At 42.8% G+C, this 17055-nt stretch overlaps 1 protein-coding gene across 4 annotated transcripts in view; it reads left to right on the forward strand.

Moving 5' to 3' along the window:
* The window catches only part of LOC139406674 (ubiquitin specific peptidase 24), a 47921-nt gene that overhangs the window by 2690 nt on the left and 28176 nt on the right, over positions 1 to 17055 (forward strand). The window contains exons 2-19 of one of the 4 annotated variants that reach the window (XM_071149545.1): positions 1172 to 1340; positions 1500 to 1567; positions 2962 to 3105; positions 3192 to 3314; positions 3430 to 3465; positions 7430 to 7495; positions 7770 to 7835; positions 7932 to 8006; positions 8206 to 8364; positions 8530 to 8644; positions 8756 to 8967; positions 9872 to 10129; positions 10258 to 10356; positions 11170 to 11277; positions 11483 to 11632; positions 14027 to 14158; positions 14550 to 14661; positions 16065 to 16141. In XM_071149545.1, the coding sequence (XP_071005646.1) occupies positions 1172 to 1340; positions 1500 to 1567; positions 2962 to 3105; positions 3192 to 3314; positions 3430 to 3465; positions 7430 to 7495; positions 7770 to 7835; positions 7932 to 8006; positions 8206 to 8364; positions 8530 to 8644; positions 8756 to 8967; positions 9872 to 10129; positions 10258 to 10356; positions 11170 to 11277; positions 11483 to 11632; positions 14027 to 14158; positions 14550 to 14661; positions 16065 to 16141 (2169 nt within the window). Of the gene's footprint in view, positions 1 to 1171; positions 1341 to 1499; positions 1568 to 2961; positions 3106 to 3191; positions 3315 to 3429; positions 3466 to 7429; positions 7496 to 7769; positions 7836 to 7931; positions 8007 to 8205; positions 8365 to 8529; positions 8645 to 8755; positions 8968 to 9871; positions 10130 to 10257; positions 10357 to 11169; positions 11278 to 11479; positions 11633 to 14026; positions 14159 to 14549; positions 14662 to 16064; positions 16142 to 17055 lie in introns of all 4 variants that reach the window. The other 3 variants (XM_071149544.1, XM_071149546.1, XM_071149547.1) reach the window with 3 other exon arrangements.

The raw sequence follows: 17055 nt of genomic DNA on the forward strand, positions 1-17055 counted from the left end.
TCTGCTGTCTGCTGTTAGGAGGCATGTCACAGGTCTGTGGCCCTGCATTCTCATCCTAAATTTAGCTCCACACACAAACATCCCTACATTCTCATATGGTTACCTAGCTGCCCTGCGCAACATACATACATGCGTACATAAACACAGCAGCACACACACTCAATAAAAACACACATACCAAAAAGACATAGACACACTAACAAACACACCACACCCCGTCCTCCTGAGAGAAGCCCAGAGCTCCAGTCCTCCCCTTAGCTTCTCCTCAGGCAGTAAAACAGCACTAGTACTGTTATTGTTACTGTGTTAATAATGCTGAGAGGAAACAGTGAACACTGCCTATTGGTTCAGCAGTAGCTAGTTAGAAACCTCCCCAGGTAGTATCTATTAACCCAGATTATTCTATTTCTACACTAAAACATATTTCTAATGAGATTCTCCTATACACATGCTTTGTAGTCCTGGAGTCATCTCAATCTAGGATCCTGACCCCAGTTATTTGTTAAAAGACAGGTCAACAGATCATGCTGTCGTCTTGACCTCAAAAAGGGGTCTCTGATTGGACTGTGCTGTTCTGGGCAGCACCTACCTAGTAGGTGCTCCCCAGCAGTGAAATGTTTGGCTGTTGACATTTGTCTTAGAGAAATGCTCATCTTTGACTCCCTCCATTCACCCATCCATCTAGAGCTCATCTCTTTCCAATTCTTTCTATGAAGGAAGATAGCTGAAACTTCCCTCCCCCTTCATCCTTCCATCGATCATATATTGTTATGCTGTACTGAAAGGGCAGAGGGGTTATTGAACATACACACCCACCACTCTCACAGCCTGTTGTGTTGTGTTCAAGACTACCAAAGCGAGACCGATTTTTAAAGACCGGAGCAAATCGAGTCTTAGTCAAGACCCAAGACCGAGAGGGGGGCGAGTCAAGACCGATATCAGAAAAATGAAGTCCAATTCAAGACCATGATTGTAACTGTGTCAAATAACCACCATAATGAGTTTTAATTTTAATGAATTTATTTGCAAATTATGGTGGAAAATAAGTGTACCTATGATGAAAATTACAGGCCTCTCTCATCTTTTTAAGTGGGAGAACTTGCACAATTGGTGACTGACTAAACTAAACTACAACACTGGTAGAACTATAAAATGTTTCTGTGTGTTTCAGAGGAGTAATGATGAGAATGGGAATTGTTCAGGCAGCAGTATGGAGTTCCCCACCACTAACCTGTATGAACTGGAGAACAGAGTGTTCACTGACCACTGGTCAATCCCCTACAAGAGAGAGGAGTCACTGGGCAAATGTCTGATCGCAGCCACCTGCCTTGCCAAACAAGGTAAGAGAGAGCCAGTAAGTGTGTGGGGTGGGTTTGTTGTTGTGGGTTTTGTGACTTGTAACTGTTGGATGCTTTTCACACATTATTTTACACCCAGTTGTCAATCAATAACTACAGTCTCTCTCTCACTTTCTTTCTCTCACTCTGTCTCTCTCTCAGGTCTGGCAGATGCGGATGAAAACTGTAAGCAGTTTATGGACAGGTGTATGCACGAGGCCTTTAAAAAGGTGAGTTGTGTGTATGCATGAATGAAGCCTTTAAGTGTGTGTGTGTGTGTGTGTGTGGTAGAGGTCGACCGATTATGATTTTTCAACACCAATTTATTGGAGGACCATAAAAGCCGATACCGATTAATCTGACCATTTTTGTATTTATTTTTTATTTGTAATAATGACAATTACAACAATACTGAATGAACACTTATTTTAACTTAATATAATACATCAATAAAATCGATTTAGCCTCAAATAAATAATGAAACATGTTCAATTTGGTTTAAATAATGCAAAAACAAAGTGTTGGAGAAGAAAGTAAAAGTGCAATATGTTCCATGTAAAATATGTGCCATGTAAGAAAGCTAACGTTTCAGTTCCTTGCTCAGAACATGAGAACATATGAAAGCTGGTGGTTCCTTTTAACATGAGTCTTCAATATTCCCAGGTAAGAAGTTTTAGGTTGAAGTTATTATAGGAATTATAGGACTATTTCCCTCTACCATTTGTATTTCATTAACTTTTGACTATTGGATGTTATTATAGGCACTTTTGTATTTCCAGTGTAACAGTATAGCTTCCGTCCCTCTCCTTGCCCCTACCTGGGCTTGAACCAGCAACACATCGACAATTAGCGCGCGCTAACCAGCCAGCCATTTCACTTCGGTTACACCAGCCTCATCTCGGGAGTTGATAGGCTTGAAGTCATAAACAGCGCAATGCTTGACGCACAACGAAGAGCTGTTGGCAAAACGCATGAAAGTGCTGTTTGAATGAATGTTTACGCGCCTGCTTCTGCCTACCACCGCTCAGTCAGATACTTGTATGCTCAGTCAGATTATATGCAACGCAGGACACGCTAGATAATATCTAGTAATATCATCAACCATGTGTAGTTAACTAGTGATTATGATAAGTTTAATGCTAGCTAGCAACGTACCTTGGCTTACTGCATTCGCATAACAGGCAGCCTCCTTGTGGAGTGCAATGAGAAAGAGGCAGGTCGTTATTGCGTTGGACTAGTTACGGTTGCAAGATTGGATCACCCGAGCTGACAAGGTGAAAATCTGTTTTTCTGCCCCTGAACAAGGCAGTTAACCCACTGTTCCTAGGCCATCATTGAAAATAAGAATGTGTTCTTAACTGACTTGTTAAATAAAGATTAAATAAAGGTGTAAAAAAAAAAAAAACAATTTCCGATTGTTATGAAAACTTGAAATCGGCCCTAATTAATCGGTCAACCTCTAGTGTGTGGGTGTGTGTGCATAACACTTATAAGTGAGAGACGTAGAACCTGTTTCAAAGCCAGTTTCCCTCATCTTCAAGAAAGGAGACCTATTTGAACAGGACTGTTTGGTGGAATATTAACACGTTCACTCACTCTGCTTGCTCTTCCCATCCCTTTCTAGCTCCTGACCAGTAGTGCGGTCCATAAGTGGGGGACAGAGATCCATGAGGGGATCTACAACATGTTGATGTTACTGGTGGAGCTGGTGGCTGAGAGAGTCAAACGGGACCCCATACCAGTTGGCGTGATGGGTGTACTGACTATTGTGGGTACACACACAGACCTCATGCATACAGTAAACACACGCACACACACACCTCGCCCCTTAAACCATTAGCTGTCTGTGTGTAGGCCTTCAACCCAGACAATGAGTACCACTTTAAGAACCGTATGAAGACGTGCCAGAGGAACTGGAGCGAGGTGTTTGGAGAGGAAGCCATGTTTGCTGTGTCACCTAGCAACAGCTACCAAAAGGTGAGGCTGTAATATGGGTGTGGCTCTAAAGCACAAGTATGAAATAGAAAACAGAGAAAATGTATGTGTGACTGATCACGTGTGTGTGTGTGCGTGTGCCTTTTTGTTTCTACAGGAGCCTCATGGCTGGCTGGTAGATTTGGTCAATCGGGTAAGTCCTCCCACACACACCTACACACACCTCTGTGATAGTTCAGGGCAGTTTCATGGTAACAGAATTATGCTGAGAACTCATATTTTTCACTTTAAAATGTATACCAAAAAAACCCCCACTGATTTCAAGGTTTAACAAACCGTATATATCCATGCACAATGACTACTTTTAAAGCCCCCCCCCCCCCCCCCCCCGACATTGAAGTTAGGTTAAATTTAGGTTCTGAATGAAAGGCGGAAAAGTATTTTCCTTATGTTATTAAAATACATATTTTCCAGGACGCTGAAAAGCCGTCTTTTTCCGGATGTTGAAAAATACGTATTATCCAGACATAGAAATCCAGTTCATTTTTGGTTCTGAATGAAAGTTGAAAATAAGTAATTTTATAGACATCTATTTTTGGGCGAAATCAAGGATGGACCGGACCTAAAACCAATGTCCGTGGATGTGGAAATCAAGGCCGGTCCGGACTGCACCAAAAAAGTCCAAAAGGCACACTTACTGAGGTGTAGCCTGAAATGTTATTTTCTGAATGCCCATTTATGTGGTAAGCCTACCGTTTGTAAAACACCCCAAAAAGACTTGCGGACAGGGATGTAGCCCACAATGTCAGCCCTCAATGGATTTTTATGAATCCCCATCCATGTGATAGGCCCACTATTTAAGATCTGAATATCAGCTACCCAACTTTATCAGGAGTTCTTCTTATTTTCAATGTGATTACACAGTGGGAAATGCAGAAGTATTTTATTTTTCGCAATGAACAGCTTGTCAAGACATCGCCACAGATTGCAGCCACTGGCCTAAGTTAAAAGTACGCAGAAATAAACAGGCCCTGATTTTAGTTTTTTTGTTGTTGATGTACATTTTCATAAAAAGTGAATCTAACATCCTGATTCTCAATTTTAAGAAAAAAGTCAATCTGACATCCTGATTCTCGAGCTGCATGTCAACGGACATGCAGATCAATACATCATTATTGGACGTAGCTACCCGTGTCTGCCCCTCCTGTTTGTTGTGATGCTGAGTTTGCTGACTGTCAGCTGTCCGTAAACGCATGGACAAATCCCTTTTCGACTCTTGTGTGTTGTGTAAAGGTAAACACTAATTATTTCAAGCTAACGTTAGCGAACATAAGATGGACATTCAGTGGGCTCTAAAGTGCCAGCAGTTCACTCGCATTTGCTAGTGAAAGAAATGAAATGCAAATACGAAAAATAACTGGTCGCATTTGTGCGATTGTGATACACATTTAATTCTGCGTCCCTTTAGTTGCTGACATTGCCAACAGGCAGACTGCCTAGTTCTCATCCCTCAACTTTTGCATGGCACGCTTTCCCTGCATTATTCCTGAGGGAGCCTCTGTTGATTTTGTGGAAGATGAGTTTAGACTCTCCGGCAACAACCTTTAAGCAGAGTCTGGTCAACATACGCATGGATCAGGCCTGGAGAGAAATCGGCGCAATGAAAAGGGGGGGCTGCCTGGTCTACTCCCACCTTTTGGCTGTGATGCTGGGCATATTGGTCATATTCCACCAACATCCCCAGCAATGCAGACTGTGAATGAATATTCAGTCTCGTTTCCAAGAACAAAACCCAGTACAGAGCCTCCCTCAGTACAGACATGCTGAGTGCCCTCGTTACCAAGAAGGTATCTATGATTGCCAGAGGAACTGTTTTCCACAGAGAAGTCTACCCTGCTGAATCTGCTAACTACCAGGCAAATCTGTCTAGGAAATGATTTCCTGAACATTTGAAGGTCTCCAGAAGATTTGATCTCACCCACTGTTTCCTATCATAGCTTTTTTGTTTTTATTATGGATAACATGTTTATTTGATACTGATGCTTTGCTTCAAACATTTTGTTCTTATATCAGAGTAAAAAAAAAAAAATTTTTTTAATTATCGTGGATAAGACGTTTGTTCATTTTGTACCTAGACAAATAACTTATTATTTGTTTAATAAAATAAAAACAACTCCAATAATAAAGGCCCTTTGTGTTCTTTCTAATTACATCTTGTGAGTGACTTTTACCATATGTGTAAGTGGAATGCTGTCAAGAAAGAAAGTATTCCAACCTTTTATAGACGTGATTTGGTACAATTCTATAATTGCGATCACTCACAAACAGCGCGCGTGCGGGCAGTTTCCGGCTGTGGTACAGCAAAAACAATGCTCATGGTTCTCATGGGAAGTGAAATGATAGGCTACAATGACTTTGCTCATGATCATGCACGCTGCAAGTGACATGTAACTCACTATAAATTCCTTGAATTTTCTTTTGTGTATGCCTTTTCGTTATCTGCGTAGACACTTGTGGTTTCTAGCTATTGTTACACCAGTCAAAGCAGTGGAGCGTGTAGTGTAGCAAAACAAGAGCGGTCAAAATCTTGTGGCGACGGGGGGGGGGGGCAGGTTTTCAAAATGCTATCACATCACACAATAATACCATTTATAAAGGGGTCACTAGCCACTCAGTGGCTAGTTTATTAGGTACACCCATCTAGTGCTGGGTCGGATCCCTCTTTGCGTCCAGAACAGCGTGAATTCTTCGGGGGATGGAAATGTTGCTCAATTGGTATCAAGGGACATAACGTGTGCCAGGAAAACATTCCCCACACCATTACACCACCAGCCTGTACCATTGACGCCAGGCAGGATGGGGCCATGGACTCTTACGCCAAATCCTGACTCTGCCATCAGCATGACGCAACAGAAACCGGGATTCGTCAGACCAGCCTGAAGTTTTTCCACTCCTCAATTGTCCAGTGTTGGTGATCGCATGCCCGCTTCTTCTTGTTTTTGGCTGATAGGAGTGGAACCCAGTGTGGTCACCTGCTGCAATAGCCCATCTGTGACGAGGACCAACGAGTTGTGTGTTCCGAGATGCTGTTCTGCATACCACTGTTGTACTGTGCTGTTTTTGTCTGTTTGTGGCCTGCCTGTTAGCTTGTATGATTCTTGCAATTCTCCTTCGACCCCTCATCAACGAGTTGTTTTCGCCCACAGGATTGCCACTGACTGGATATTTTTTGTTTGTCGCAGCATTTCCAGTAAACCGCAGACACTGTCCTGAGTGAAAAGCCAACGCCGAAGCTGACGTGCCTGGCACCGATGGTCATATCACGCTCAGTCGCTTAGGTCACTCGTTTTGCTCATTCTAACGTTCAATCAAACAGTAAATGAATGCCTCAACGCCTGTCTGCCTGCTTTTCTAGCAAGCCACAGCCACGTGACTCACTCTCTGTAGGAGCGAACCATTTTCGTGAACGGGGTGACTGGCCACTGTGTGTGGTGTGTGTCTGTGTGTGTATATATATTTTTTTATACAGACCTACTAACAAATCAGTGAACATTTGCAAATGATCTAAAGGAATCTGATAATTTTCTGTTAAACTAATTTGCACCCCTTATTTTATTTTGCTCCATGGCTCAGTGAACACAAGTCTGTTTGGATCAGTTCAGTCGTGAAGAGGAATAAAATTGCAGCTGTTTCTGATTAATATACAATGCCATGCTGGTGGGTGGTAACGTTAAAATAAAACCCAGTCCTGAAACAAAACGTAGGCTGACAACAATGTCTATGTCATAGGAAAAGATACTGCATTCATGTGGATTTACACGGAGTGCACAGTTTGGATAAAAATACAGTATCATACTTTGACTAAAACGATGACTTATTGACTTAAATCGTTGTGCAACATCATGAGTAAGCTCTGGCCGTCGTCTTTCAGCTCGAAAAAGTGGATTTTAGCTCAATTATTTGACCAAATTTAGCATCTGCAGTTTTTCCAGTAAATGTATGTAAACCTTTTTACTATGTAAATTCTTCAAAGTAGTCATACAGCTCCGTTACAGTCGAATTGCCGTTCATTTTTGTCTGTGTCTCTCTATTCAGTGAAGTGACTGTTGTATTTCTGTCTCTTCTCTCAATGTCCTTTCCCTTCTTGCTCTCTCTAGTTTGGAGAGATGGGAGGGTTCACTGCTATCCAGGCTAAACTCAATACACAGGAGATAGAGATTGGGGTAAGGACACACATGCGTACTTGTGTGGCTACTCTTAGATCTCCTTGTGTGAGTCCTTCCTTTTGAGGATTCTAACCGGAAAACAACGCACACATTGATCCCTTTCACAGCAAAGACCTTCTCCACCATTAGCATGTTAATCTCTCTCTTGCACTGGAGACTGTAGCTTCTCAAGCCCCCCCCCCCCCCCCCCACCTCCTCACCCTTGGGAAACAACCATTTAACATTTTCTTTTTTAGACTATGTGTGTATGCAACTGTCTGTCTCTCTGCAGTGTGTGTCTGCTCTGGTCCAGCCTCTATCTGTGTGTGCAGAATACCTCAACTCCAGTCTGGTGCAGGTAAGACATTTCCCTCTAACACACACGCAACATATGGTACATCCTCAGCATGATGATAACTTCATGAGACTAATAATAATGTGTGTTTGCTTGTAGCCCATGTTGGATCCTGTTATCCATAAGATGATCACCTATGTTCAGAACCTGGAGGAGAAGGACCTGAAAGACAAGGTACCACAATACCCCCCTGCCTTGTTTACCCGCAAGACTCTGCTCTACAGACCTTGGGATGCTCCCGTAAATGTTATAAATATCAGTGTCCAACGTCTAAAACCGTTCATTCAGCGCTTAAAGTCTGAAGCGAACAGTCGGACTGTACAGAGTTTCCTATGAACACCGCATCAGATGATTGATACCGTCCGTCCTGTAGAAGCTGGTGAGCATCCCAGAACTGCTGTCGGCCATAAAGCTGCTGTGTATGAGGTTCCAGACCACCCTGGTCACTGTGGTGGACGACCTGCGCCTGGACACTCTGCTACGCATGCTGAAGACTCCTCACTTCTCTACCAAGATGAACTCCCTCAAAGAGGTGAGAGGTCAGGGGTTACACGATGAAAGGTTAGATGTAAAACAGGAAGCCTTTGCCGAAGTTAGCGGGGCCAAGACAAACTGGTGTCGCTCTCCTTATTGTTATGCTATTGTCCATGTGGATGCTTCTTGCTATAAACGGTATGAAATGTGTTTGTGTGTCTAGGTAACTAAGCTGATCGAGGAGAGTACTATGTCTAAGACGGTGAAGAATGCCATTGACACAGACAGACTGCTGGACTGGCTGGTAGAAAACTCTGTCCTCTCAATAGCACTGGAGGGTAAAGACAATGTTAATGTTAGCACTGGAACAACATATTTGTACTTTTATCTATCTTGACATGTGATTCCAGGTAAGAGAAAGCAGTAATAGAAGTGTGTGTGTGTTCTAGGTAACATAGACCAGGCCCAGTATTGTGATCGAATAAAAGGCATCATTGAATTGCTGGGCAGTAAACTGTCTCTGGACGAGCTCTCCAAGATCTGGATGATACAGGCAGGACAGTCGTCCACGGTGATTGAGAACATCCACACCATCATGGCTGCAGCTGCCGTCAAGTTCAACTTAGACCAGCTCAGCCACCTGTTTGTCCTTATACAGAAGGTCTGTATGTGTGCTTAGGAACGTCTGTGTGTGTGTGTGTGTGTGTTAATTTTATGCTCAGGCAAGTGCTGGTAGATTTAGCTATTGGCGGTTAAGAATGTCTATTTCACCAGCCACGTTGGGGGGTGGTCAATTTGCAGGCTCTACACTGCAAGCATTACCTTCCCATTTGTTAATAAAAATAAGAGTCAGAAGTCAACTATGAGTATATGTGTGAGTTTTCTAACTATTTCTGCTGTTTTGTTTCATAGCTGCTAATCACAAAGAAATACAAATCCTACATATCACTTTGCGCAGCAACAGCTTTACGCACTGTGAGTGAAGTGCTGATAGATACATTTTTGGAGGCGCTGGCACAGGCATAAAAGTTGGTTTTAATTAACTCAAGTCTGCAAAGTGAGACTTTGTCCTGTTATTTCTTGGCTATTTACATTGTTTTGTTCACAAGCTTGGTTGTTTTTCAATGTTCGTTTGAATCTCCTGCTTCAATTGATAGCAGATACGCTGTAGATGCTGTCTACTACTAGTCACATCCCAAATCTCACACAGACACAAGTGACATGATTTGAGTGGCCCTGTTACCTCTGTAACCTCCTGTCCTCCTGCCCTTATAGGGGAAGCGGGAAAATGTTTTCATCTGATATTCTGGGTAAAAGACTGAAAAAAAATGAAATGAAATTGAGCAATATTACCACATTTACTTCTTTCTAATACATTTCTTGTTTTAGAAAAATTACAAAGCGTGGTTTATTTTTTTAAATGTAATTATAACAAACATATTTTGGCTGGTAAAAAAAATCTGAGTGGCTGGTAGATTTTTTTTTCTTCTTTCATCTACCTGCCACCATAGCTGGTGGAACAAAAAGTACATTTTAGGCCCTGAATATGTATGTGTGTGTTCCAGAGCTGGGAGGTAGAGAGTGACCGTGTGAGGCAGAAGCTGCTCAGTCTGATTGGGAGGATCGGTAGAGAGGCCCGCTCTGAGGCTACCACGGGGAAGGTGCTGGAGGTGCTGTGGGAGTTAGCCCACCTGCCAACCCTGCCCACCTCCCTGGTACAGCAGGCGTCTGAGGAACACCTGGCCATCCTCACTGACGCGTACGCTGTGAAGGAGACTGTCAAACGCTGCTACATCATCAAATGTATAGAAGACATCAAGAAGGTGAGAAACACACACACTTTCTGTTTCTCTGTAGGTTGAAGCGCTTTGTCACTCACAGCCTTTGAATATCAATGTACGTTTTTTTACACACACGCACACGCCCTGAATAAGCCAGTTTATGTTTGTAGACTCAGACTGAGGAGGAGGGTAAAACCAGCGACATTCAGAGCTCGTTTCTTACTGGCTCCTGGGGCAAGAAGAAAGCCAAAGAAAACTCATTGGCCAAAGTAAGAGAAGCCCCTCCACTTCCAACTCTACTGACCAGTCAGCATTCACCTACAATCTTCTCAATGCTACACACCAACCAATTCTGGAGGAGTGCTGGATCACGGGGGGATTTGATTGGTCACTGAAGGATTGCTAGACTTGATTTTAATGCTGCGTTCATAACTAAGTGGGAAAGTGGAAATTACAAGTTGTGAACTCGTAAATACCAGTTGGATGCGTTCACGTGCTTTGAACTCGTTGAGAAACACAGATTGGCTAATGGCCAACAAGCTGCGTCAACCATTAACTAAAAGTGCAGCTATCATGCTTGTAAACGAATTATAGGGTTCAATAACCATATTTATAGATTGCTTTTGTTGTTGCATTTAACTGCCCAAAATGCTGTTATCGAGAGAATTTCCTTAGTTGTCAGAGGTCAGCATGTGGAGAAGTCTGCGCTCATGGATGATAGACGAGTTTCCCACTAGTAATTACCAGTTGGAGGGGCATTCAAGTCGATTTTAGGTGTATGTGGTAAATTCCACCTTCCCACTTGGTTAAGGACGCAGGGTAACATGAGCTGTTTCAGTACTACATCAGGTGTCTAATTTTCTGTGGAATGGGCCAGTCTTCATTTGAGGTTATACGGCGTGTGTGTGTGTTGGGGGAAGTCCAGGTGTATAAGTCAAGGGGTGAGGTATTGATTGGATAAGGTTTGTGTTTGGGCATCAAGGTGTAAGGTGTGTGTGTGGGGTGGCTCTGGTGTTCTGTGTCATGTGATTGGATGAGCTGAAGGAATCTGACGGTACTGCTCATCTAGTGTGTGTGTGTAGTCTTCACAGCAGGGCAGCCCCCAAGCGGTCTGGGTGGTTCCAGCTCTGCGGCAGCTCCATGAGATCACACGTTCCTTCATCAAACAGACCTACCAGAAACAGGACAAGGTACACACACACACACACACACACACACACACACACACACACACACACACACACACACACACACACACACACACACATTACCCCTGCAAGAGAGACCTTATCCAAGATGGCAGCAGTTGACAGCATTAAAAGTACATGAACACATTACTTGACACATTTTAAAATTAACAGACACATCTTCATAGCACATGTGCTTCCCCAGCAGAGCATCATCCAGGACTTGAAGAAGAACTTTGAGATCGTCAAATTGATCACAGGATCTTTGGTGGTCTGTCATCGACTGGCTGTGTCTGCAGCTGGGAGCAATGGACTGGCCGGACACACACTCGTAGATGGACGATACACCTACCAGGAGGTACCGCAGCGTGTCTGCTTGTCTGTGTGTGATTTGCTTTGATGGGTTGATGAATGTAGAGCTTTGGTAGGAGTTTGTGGCTGAGATTAGGGCTGTGACGATACCAGTATTGCAATATTTTTTCCATGGCAAAAAATAACACCAAGCAGACAACTCTTTGGTCCTTAAAAAAAAATCTGTATGTCCTCCTGAGTGGCGCAGTGTTCTAAGGCACTGATTCGCAGTGTTGCAGTGTCACTACAGCCTGGGGTTCGATCCGGCCATGAATGGCAAAATTTGCCCAGCGTCGTCCGGGTTAGGGGAGGGTTTTCCGGCGGGCTTTACTTGGCTTATCGCGCTCTAGTGAATCCTTGTGGCGGGCCGGGCGCCTACAGGCTGACTTCAGTTGTCAGTTGAATGGTGTTTCCTCCACACATTGGTGTAGCTGGCTTCTGGGTTAAGTGAGCGAGTGTTAAGAAGTGTGGATCGGTGGGTCATGTTTCGTAGGACGCATGACTCGACCTTCACCTCTTCCAGGCCCGTTGGGAATTTGCAGCGATGAGACAAGATCGTAATCATGAAATTGGGGAGCAAAAATGTAAAAAATAAAAACAAATCTGCTGTATGTAAAATATAGTGTGATATAGCTTGGAAAATATGTGACTGGATGACAACATAATGTTTGTTTCCAACATTAGGGCTGTTTTTCTAAAGACGTTGAATCCGCTTTCGTGTTTTGTTTCCTTGTCACGATACTAAATACCACGATACTCGTATCGTCCTGGCCCTAGTTGAGATGATGGACTGAGGATTTTGACCTCCTGAGATTTTGACATTTTAATGTCACAAGTACAGCCAAAGGCCTTTCTTGCAAGTTCTAAACCAAACAATGCAATAATCAAAAACAATGTATTACTAGAAAAAAGCACACAAGAAATAATAAATATGAAATACACTTTTAATTAAGTAAGCATACTGTAGAAAGGAAATATTTAAAAATTCAGATCCAATACCATATTTACATGTGCAGTGATACTGGAGTGAAGGAGGTAGATATGTACAGGGGTAAGGGGACTAGGCAAAAGGATATAAGAAACGGAGTAGTAGCAGCAGCTTGCATGTGAGTGCGTCTGTAGAGTCAGTATAAATGTATATGCATAGTATATGTGAATGAGCAAATGATGGAGTGAATGTTTGTGTGTAGGGCCCTGTGAGTGTGCATAGAGACAAATATAAAAGAAAACGTCAATAAAGGTAAACTCTGTCCATTTAGCCATTTTGTTAGCTATTTATCAGTTGTATTGCTTGGGGATAGAAGCTGTTCAAGAGCCCGTTGTTGTGAGACTTGATCCAACGGTACCTCTTGCTGTGCGGCAACAGAGAAAATAGTCTATGGCTTGGGTGGTTGTGGTCTTTGATGATTTTCCGGGCCTTCTTTTCACACCGATATAGAGGTCCTGGATGGCTAGGGAGCTCGGTCCCAGTGATGTACTGGGCTGTCCGCACAACCCTCTGTAGCGCTATGCGATCGAGGGCGGTGCTGTTGCCATTCCAAGCAGTGATGCAGCCAGTCAATATGTTCTCAATGGTACAGCTGTAGATCGTTTTTAAGGATTTGAGGGCCCACTCCAAACTTTTTCAACCTCCTGAGGGGGAAGAGGCACTGTTGCGTCTTCAAGACTGTGTGTGTGTGTATTTGGACCATTTTAAGTCTTTAGTGGTTTCGGCAACGAGGAACTTGAAGTTGTCTACCTGCTCCACTGCCACTCCGTCGATGTGGATGGGGGCGTCCATGCCCCCAGTTTTCTCTAGTCCACGATCAGCTCCTTGGACTTGCTGACGTTGAAGGAGAGATTCTTGCTCTGACCTTCACCCTGTAGGCTGACTCGTTGTCGTTGGAGTCGTGCGTGACCACACAGTTGTGGGTGAACAAGGAGTACAGAAGGTGACTAAGCACACATCCCTGTGGGGCCCCTCTGTTAAGGGTCAGCCTGGTGGAGGTGATGTTGCCTACCCTCACCATCACGGGTCGGCCCGTCAGGAATTCCAGGATCCAGTTGCAGAGGGAGGTGTTCAGACCCAGAGTCCTAATCTTGGTGACAAGCGTGTAGGGATAATGGTGTTGAATGCTGAGCTGTTGTCAATGAACAGCATTCTCACACAGGTATTCTTCTTATCTCAGTGGGTGAGGGTAGTGTGGAGACCAATTGAGATTGTTGGGGTGGTATGCAAATTTGAGTGGCTTGATGGTGCCGTTAATGTGTGCCATAACCAGCCTCTCAAAGAACTTAATGATTACAGAAGTGAGTGCTTCAGGGTGGTAATCATTGTGGCATGAAGCCTTAGAGTTACTCGGAACAGTGATGATTGTGGTTTGAAGTACATGCAAGCCTCTGACTCTTTCTCCCTCCTCAGTATCTAGACGGCCATCTGAGGTTCCTGGCCTTCTTCCTCCAGGAGGCCAGCCTCTACCTGGTCTGGAACAGAGCCAAAGAACTATGGGATTGCCTGGTCTCTGGGCCCGAAGTCTGCGAGCTGGACAGAGAGGTACCTACACATGTTACATAGTCCTCTCTCAGGGTGTGTGTGTGTGTGTGTGTGTGTGTGTGTGTGTGTGTGTGTGTGTGTGTGTGTGTGTGTGTGTGTGTGTGTGAATTTAAAAATAATAATAATACAAAGAACTCATGATGTTTGGTTTGCCTAATATAAGGAATTAGAAATTATATCTACTTTGATACTAAAGTATATTTTAGGAATTACATTTACTTTTGATACATAAGTATATTTAAAACAAAATACTTTTTTTTAACCTTTACTCTAGTAGGATTTTACTGGGTGACTTTTACTTAAGTCATTTTCTGTTAAGATATCTTTACTTGTACTCAACTATGACATTTGTGTACTTTTTCCACCACTCTGACTTTACCTGTGTGTGTAGATGTGTTTTGAGTGGTTCACTAAGGGCCAGCATGATCTGGAGAGTGATGTTCAGCAGCAGCTCTTTAAAGAGAAGATCCTCAAACTGGAGCCCTACGAGATTACTATGAATGGTGAGATATACACACACACAATGTATCTTTTTTAAACATTTTTGATAGCAGCACACTCATTGACATAAAGTGCATTTGGAGTATTCAGACCCCTTCACTTTTCCAAGTTTTGTTTAATCAATTCTAAAATGGATTAAATTAACAATTTTCCTCATCAATCTACACACAATACCCCATAATGACAAAGCAAAAACTGTTTTTTTTTTTTAAATGTTTGCATATTTATTACAAATAAAACACGGAACCTTATTTGCGTAAGTATTCAGACCCTTTGCTAGTAGACTCCAAATTGAACTCAGGTGCATCCTGTCTAAATAAGGTCCCACAGTTGACAGTGCATGTCAGAGCAGAAACCAAGCCATGAGGTCTAATTAATTGTCCGTAGATCTCCAAGACATGATTGTGTCGAGGCACAGATCTGGGGAAGGGCACCAAAAAATGTCTGCAGCATTGAAGGTCCAAAAGAACCCAGTGGCCTCCATCATTCTTAAATGGAAGAAGTTTGGAACCACCGAGACTCTTCCTAGAGCTGGCCGCCTGGCCTATGAGCAATCGGGGGAGAAGGGCCTTGGTCAAGGAAGTGACCAAGAGCTCAAGAGTTCCTCTATGTAGATGGGAGAACTATCCAGAAGGACAACCATCTCTGCAGCACTCCACCAATCAGACATTTATGGTAGAGTGGCCAGACGGAAGCCACTCTTCAGTAAAAGGAACATGACCGCTCACTTGGAGTTTGCCAACGCTTGAATGCCAAGCGTCAGGTCTGGAGGAAACCTGGCAGCACCCCTACGGTGAAGTGTGGTGGCTGAGATTTCTGTGGGGATGTTTTTCAGCAGCAGGGACTGGGAGACTAGTCAGATGAGCGGAAAAAAGAAAAAAAACTGCTCCAAAGTGCTCATGACCTCAGACTGGGGCGAAGGTTCACCTTCCAACAGGACAATGACCCTAAGAACACAGTCAAGACAATGCAGGAGTGACTTTGGGACAAGTCTGAAGATCCGATCAAACATATCTGGAGAGACCTGAAAATAGCTGTGCAGCGACACTCCCCATCCAATCTGACAGAGCTTGAGAGGATCTGCGAAGAAGTATGGGAGAAACTCCCTAAATACAGGTTTGAGAAGACTCAAGGCTGTAATCTCTGCCAAAGGTTCTTCAATAAAGTACTGATTTAAAGGGTCTGAATACTTATGTTTACAAACATTTCTTTAAAACAGTTTTTGCTTTGTCATTATGGGGTATTGTGTGTAGATTGAGGACAACCAATAATGAAATCCATTTTACAATAAGGTTGTAACCTAACAAAATGTGGAAAAAGTCAAGAGGTCTGAATACTTTCCGAATGCACTGCATGTAGATCTTACATAGTGGCTTTAACCAGGGTTTTATTTGGGATTTTTCAGGCTTCAATCTGTTCAAGACCTTTTTTGAGAACGTCAACCTGTGTGACCATCGCTTGAAACGCCAGGGGACTCAACTGGTGAGTCAGTACACGCACGCACAGTCTTGTTTTACTAACATTGTGGGGACATTCAAAATCCTATTTTCCCTAACCCTTACCCTAAGATTAACCCCAAAACTTAATCCTAACCCTAATTCTAGCAATAGCCTTTTTTTTTATGAGGATCGCCAAAATGGCCCCAGTTGGTTGCATTTGTTTTGGTTCCCATAAGTATAGTTATATTTGTCTACACACCGCCCTTTTTAGGTCATTACACGAAATGAGTGCCTTATTTGATACCCATTTGATATTTTAATTCGAAATTGTGCTCCAATATAGAATTTTAAAAGCCTGTTATATTCAGATAAGTGCCCTTTTTAATATAGACCACAATTCAATAAATCTGGCTTTGAATGTGAATAAAGTGTTTTGTAGTGGAAAACTGAGTTGGTTGAGGATAACACATCAACCTTGTTAACCATATATAGACAGGCTAGAAATGTTTTACAAATGTGTGAAGCTTGCATTCAATTGCCTATTGCACAAAACAAGCTTCCATTCCTTCTGTCATAAAAGAATGTATGGATTTTAAGATGAAATCATTAGACCTGTTATGGTCAAATCTGACTTTATTTGGCACTTAAAGTGGCAATATTAAACTTTTGGGGCGACCCGACAAAATTGACATAGAAATTTGAGTTAAAGATCTGTCAAAAGTTTCATTTTTAGCTTTCTTTTTTTAAACTTTCGGTTTTGTACACCAGCTTCAAACAGCTGAAAATTCAGTATTTTGGTTATGGAAAATATGTTTCACAGCTGTTTAGATGGTACAAATGAATCTCTACACTATACTTGCTTGTTTTGTCACTAACTGAAATTAAGCAAACTACTAGAATTTTAGAACCCAGGAAATGGCAGAGCGATATCTGCATTGTGCACCTTTAATAGGCATT

Source organism: Oncorhynchus clarkii, chromosome 4, assembly GCF_045791955.1.
Source record: "Oncorhynchus clarkii lewisi isolate Uvic-CL-2024 chromosome 4, UVic_Ocla_1.0, whole genome shotgun sequence".
NCBI classification, from domain to species: Eukaryota; Metazoa; Chordata; class Actinopteri; order Salmoniformes; family Salmonidae; genus Oncorhynchus; species Oncorhynchus clarkii.